This window comes from Rutidosis leptorrhynchoides, chromosome 3 (genome assembly GCF_046630445.1).
Source record: "Rutidosis leptorrhynchoides isolate AG116_Rl617_1_P2 chromosome 3, CSIRO_AGI_Rlap_v1, whole genome shotgun sequence".
Taxonomy (NCBI): domain Eukaryota; kingdom Viridiplantae; phylum Streptophyta; class Magnoliopsida; order Asterales; family Asteraceae; genus Rutidosis; species Rutidosis leptorrhynchoides.
Window position 1 is genome coordinate 93,839,517 of NC_092335.1, and position 4,880 is coordinate 93,844,396.

The 4,880-nt window shown below is 33.3% G+C and overlaps 1 protein-coding gene across 1 annotated transcript; it reads right to left on the minus strand.

Annotated features, from left to right (window-relative positions):
- Positions 1-1,287: 1,287 nt before the first annotated feature.
- Positions 1,288-3,189, minus strand: LOC139896485 (uncharacterized). The gene is made up of 5 exons (XM_071879127.1): positions 3,082-3,189; positions 2,717-2,872; positions 2,385-2,491; positions 1,835-2,045; positions 1,288-1,728 (listed from the first exon to the last, which is right to left on the minus strand). The coding sequence occupies exons 1-5, from the start codon at positions 3,187-3,189 to the stop codon at positions 1,426-1,428; spliced, it is 885 nt and encodes a 294-aa protein (XP_071735228.1). The 3' UTR covers positions 1,288-1,425.
- Positions 3,190-4,880: the final 1,691 nt, after the last annotated feature.

A 4,880-nucleotide genomic window follows, 5' to 3' on the forward strand; every position in this document is an offset into this window, starting at 1 on the left:
AGAAGCTGAATACAGAAGTATGGCAAGCACAACTTGTGAACTGGTGTGGCTTGTATACTTCATGAAGGATTTGGGCATCAATGTACAAGTTCCAGTGACCTTGTATTGTGACAACAAAGAAGCACAACAAATAGCTGCCAATCCATGTTTCCATGAGAGGACTAAACATAGATTGCCACTTCACTAGAGACAAGGTGCAAGATGGGTTCTTACAAACTGCTTATATCCCAGCCACTTACAACTAGCAGATGTGATGACCAAGGCTTTAGGTCAAAAACAACATTGTTTTCTTATTAAGAAGCTTGGTTTTGATGATCTTCCACCTTGAAGGGAAGATATTGAACACATGATAAAGTACAAGGTGTAATGTGTAACTTAATGCTTACCGGGTTTAGTTTCTGTTATAAATGTCAAGTTATGAAGATACAGGGACTAGAGGAGTAAATATGTTTAAGTAGAGTTAGTTAAGCCGGTTAGAATATGTTTTAGTTAGTTAAGATCAGTTAGTGAACTCATTAGCTTAATCTTTGTAATTGTATCATTTCTCTGTAATTCGATTTGATCAATGAAATCTTTACAATTTTAATTCCGCAATTCTTCATACTTACTTTTTTTCTATCATTTCATGCAACTATACTGATGTATAATAATATTAAATTGTGATTGTGATATAAATAAGAATAGTTAAAGTTGAAAATAGTTATTAAGAGCTCAACTTAGAAAGCTGAGAACTTGGAGACGAACCAAAGACTAACTATGCCAGTAGAGCTGCAATCCTTTCCCACTCGACAAAAATTAGCGATTTCTAGTAAAATATTAAAGTACACCTGGGCAGCGTTAAAATATGTTATCCTTCACAGCAGGTCACTTGTGTCCAGTAATCATGAAGTTGGTGTCGAGATCTGCATAATGAAACCGTTAAAATGGTACCATTACTAGAACCAAAATGTGGTTTGAGCAACCGTGATATTGGAAGGATGTGTAACTCAGCAAAATGTGGGAGATCATTCAGGATAATAAATGTCTAACTCAATGCTAGGGCATCATCCATAAAGGGCCAGTTACGATTGCTTCGAGTATTGGCATCTTGAATTAAAACTTCAATATATGACATGTGTACTTACTTACCTAATATATGGTATACTTTATACACATAATACAGTTCCGCTCATGTGTATATTCTCAGAAATATGGAGTGCATAGCGTGAATGATAAGCAACATAGAAACTGGATGCATACTTTGAAACGAGTACGACAGTTTCAGATTAGAGATACTTCAACCCTACTACACCTTGGTTACACAAAATCATTAATCAGTTAAGAAAAAGTATCCCTCTCATATTTAGTATTGTTTCTACACAATCACATCACAAACCTTGAATCGCACCATGTTCAAAATGATATTCATATATGTTCTCCAACTTTTCAAAGCTTTGCAACATCTTCTTCCAACTTTTCAAGTTCTCCTTTGAGCCTTTTTAGACTCTGCATCTTCTCATAGGCTTTGTCAACGGACTTTTCTACTTTTTCCCATTCTTTTTTATCATGTCCCTTTAATTCCTCCATATTCTTTATTAAAATTTTAAGTTTTGTAATTTCCTTTTCCATGGACATATTTGTTTCTAAAGTAGCTTTAGCATTTTCCACTTCGACTTCAAAGTCTTCTTCTACACTTAAATCTGAGAAAAAAGATAAATCTTCCATTTCTCCGGTTTCTTCCATTAGAGACTGAAAAAGATATACAAAACATTATGGTTGATCATATTTATAACCCTAATTATGCTTGTGGTATTGTGGTATAAGTTCTCAGATTGCCATTATTGTAAGCCCATACCTGTTGATTATATGCAGTTGCATTTGTAGTTGAATAGGGCTTAGAGGTTTTGACTGGTGGACCAGTTGAGTGAGCAGGATGTAAATCACCTCTTCGAGAAGGGTGAGCTTTAAATGCATTTGTTGACCCCCTGGTTGATTGTGTTGTTGTAGATTTCTTGCTTACATCTTTCCCTCCTTTGCAAGCTTCCCTTCTTACCATAGGATTGTAACTATATAATAAAATCAAAGAAGATAATTAGCAAAATTCAAGAGTTCAGGTGACTATGTTAGGTGTTTGTAAGGTAATTCCAACTACCAGATTCAAGATATGAAATAGAAACTCCAAATGAATTAGCTTAAAGCCAACATAATTCTACTTAAACAGTACTTGGCAGCAAATTTTAATATAGCTAGCATGTTTTCCGCAATTGCTCAAATCTTAAGCTTAACAAAGCAAATGTTTAGTCAATCATTTGCTTATACGCATGTAGCAAAAAGAAATAATACGGAGTAAAATATTTAATTCAATCTAGATGCAAAACTGCATGACAAATCAAAAGTGTGCTTACTTTTGATTGGCACCTCCACTAACAGAATCACAGTAACTCTTCATCCATTGCATGAACTCAAGGTTATCTAACGGTCTTCCTTTCACTAGCTTGCTCACCTCAATTTTCTGTGTAACATAAATCATTTAGTACTTTCATGTTGCATCACATATACATATACATAACTTACACTAAAATAAAACTATAAAATTCATCTTGAATGCACTTTACTAAACACATATACAATCAATTTTGAAACACAAAAAAAGGTTGAAAAATTAAAAATGTTCATACTTGCAATCCAGTAATAATCATATAAAAGGTAGAAAAATTAAATCAGAAAAGCGATAAACCTTGTTAATTTTGAGTTTGGTGAAAACATCCTGAAGAACCTTGTAGTTCTGAGTCATATCATACTCGGTCTTAGCATCAAATTTGACCTTATGCATTGGTACCATTCCAGGATGTGCAGCATCCATAAGTTGACAGTGAACAGCTCCAGAACACGCCTGCATAAAATCAGATCCATCCATGTAAATCACTAAAATTAGGTCATATTTATACACATAATTTCGCAATCTAAACGGTAACCTAAGTTCATAACCATAAACTAATCATCTAAAATAAATTGATTGAATCTGACATAAATTAGCATACAGAAGGATAGCATTAAGTGAACAAAATTGAATCTAGGGTTTGAAATTGGGGGAAATCGAACCTCTTCAACTTTGGAGAGATTGAGTTGGAGAGTGGAATTGATCCAGGATAGGATCTCAGATCGGCCAACGAAGTAAGCAGAATCCATCATTCCGATGTTAGTAGCCATCTCCAATTGTTTTAGTGAGACGCTCCTTTTAGTAAGCAGAACCACTTCAACAGCCGACGCTCCATTTAGTGAGGGAAATATAGAGTGATAACGGTCTGTGTGAAATGAGGGTTGAAGCGGGATTTTATGGATTTATATAAATTAAAAAGTGGGGTTTAGTTAATGGGACTAACGACTTACGTCATGCCAACCTTGGCGCGTAGCGCGTAACGCACAAAACGTTATCACGTGGTGCAACATTTGTTACAACATACTACAAGAAATGTGGAGTACACGGAGTAGATAGTGGATATGTCTAGAAGATTCTGAACCCATGTAAACCTCACCACCATCGACCACCCTGTCGACACCCAACCTTCCATCACCTACAAGAACCACCACCATCTCTCTCTCTCACTCTCTCCTATTCGTGTTCGAAAACCACCATCTCCATCTCAACCTGCTGCTGCTATAATTATGTTTCTGTTTTTCTGTTACAGTCAACGACAACCACCATTGAACCTAACTTGCAACTATGATGGTTACGGTTTGTTGAATAATAACGATGATGATGTTGTGAAAACGAAGAAGATGATACGTACGATGATAATTCGATATGTTGCATGATATCACGATGATACGATATGAAAATGATGATGATGTTGCAGAAGGATGATGATGACATGGAACGATAATGATGATGGTGATAAAGTCACGGTTATGTTTATGATGATGAGATTATGAACGATAGTGATGATGATCTTGTGAAAGAATGATGTATAAGGAGATGAGGAACAATGAAGAGGATAACAGTTATTTTTTTTTCTTTTCGTTGATGTCCCCCTCGACAGAAAATGATTAACAATGATGAAGGTTAATGGCGGCTACAACTTGCCTGCGTTTTTTTTATATTTAAATACAACCGCTGGGTCATTTAATCGGTTACTGGATTGGGCTGTTGGATTAAAATGTGGACTAGCTTCGTGGGCTTTTAGTTTTATTAGGATGGGTCGTATTTTTGTATTGTTGGGCCGAGACCCAACTGGTTACAGTTGGGCTGATTGATAACAGAATAAATATTATTGGGTTACGAGTAATTTAAGAAAAAGCATGAAATAGATGGGTGGTTAGGGGTGTTTATGTGTAACCGAGAGGTCGCGGGTTCGAGCCCGGGCAGGGACGTTTATCTTTTTTAAGGGCTTATTACAATAAGGTAGCCTTTCTATTATTTTTATTATTATTATTGTTATTATTATTATTATTATTATTGTTATGATAAATATTATTATTATTATTAATATTAAAGATATAGTTATTATTATCACTAGTATGATATATTATTATCATTATTATTAGTATTAGTAAAATCATTATTATTATTATTATAATTATTATTATCATTAGTATTAAAATGATTAATAAGATTATTGTTATTATTATTACTAACTTTAATATTAGTATTAACATTATTATTATCATTAATATTAGTATTATGATCATACTTATAATAATTATTATCACTATTATTATTATGATTAACATAAGTATTATTACTGAAAATATCATTACTATTATTAAAATGATTATCATTATTAGTATTATTATTATTAGAAATTATTATCATTATTATCACTTTTACAAAAATTATCATTTTTATTATTATTATTATTATTAGAATTATCATTATTATTATCATTTCTATTAAAAGAATC

Coding starts and splice junctions, on each gene's coding strand:
- LOC139896485 (XM_071879127.1), bottom strand. CDS start 3,189: ATGGCTACTAACATCGGAATGATGGATTCTGCTTACTTCGTTGGCCGA. Junction 2,873..3,081: donor ATCTCTCCAAAGTTGAAGAG/GTTCGATTTCCC, acceptor GATTTTATGCAG/GCGTGTTCTGGAGCTGTTCA. Junction 2,492..2,716: donor CCAAACTCAAAATTAACAAG/GTTTATCGCTTT, acceptor TATGTTACACAG/AAAATTGAGGTGAGCAAGCT.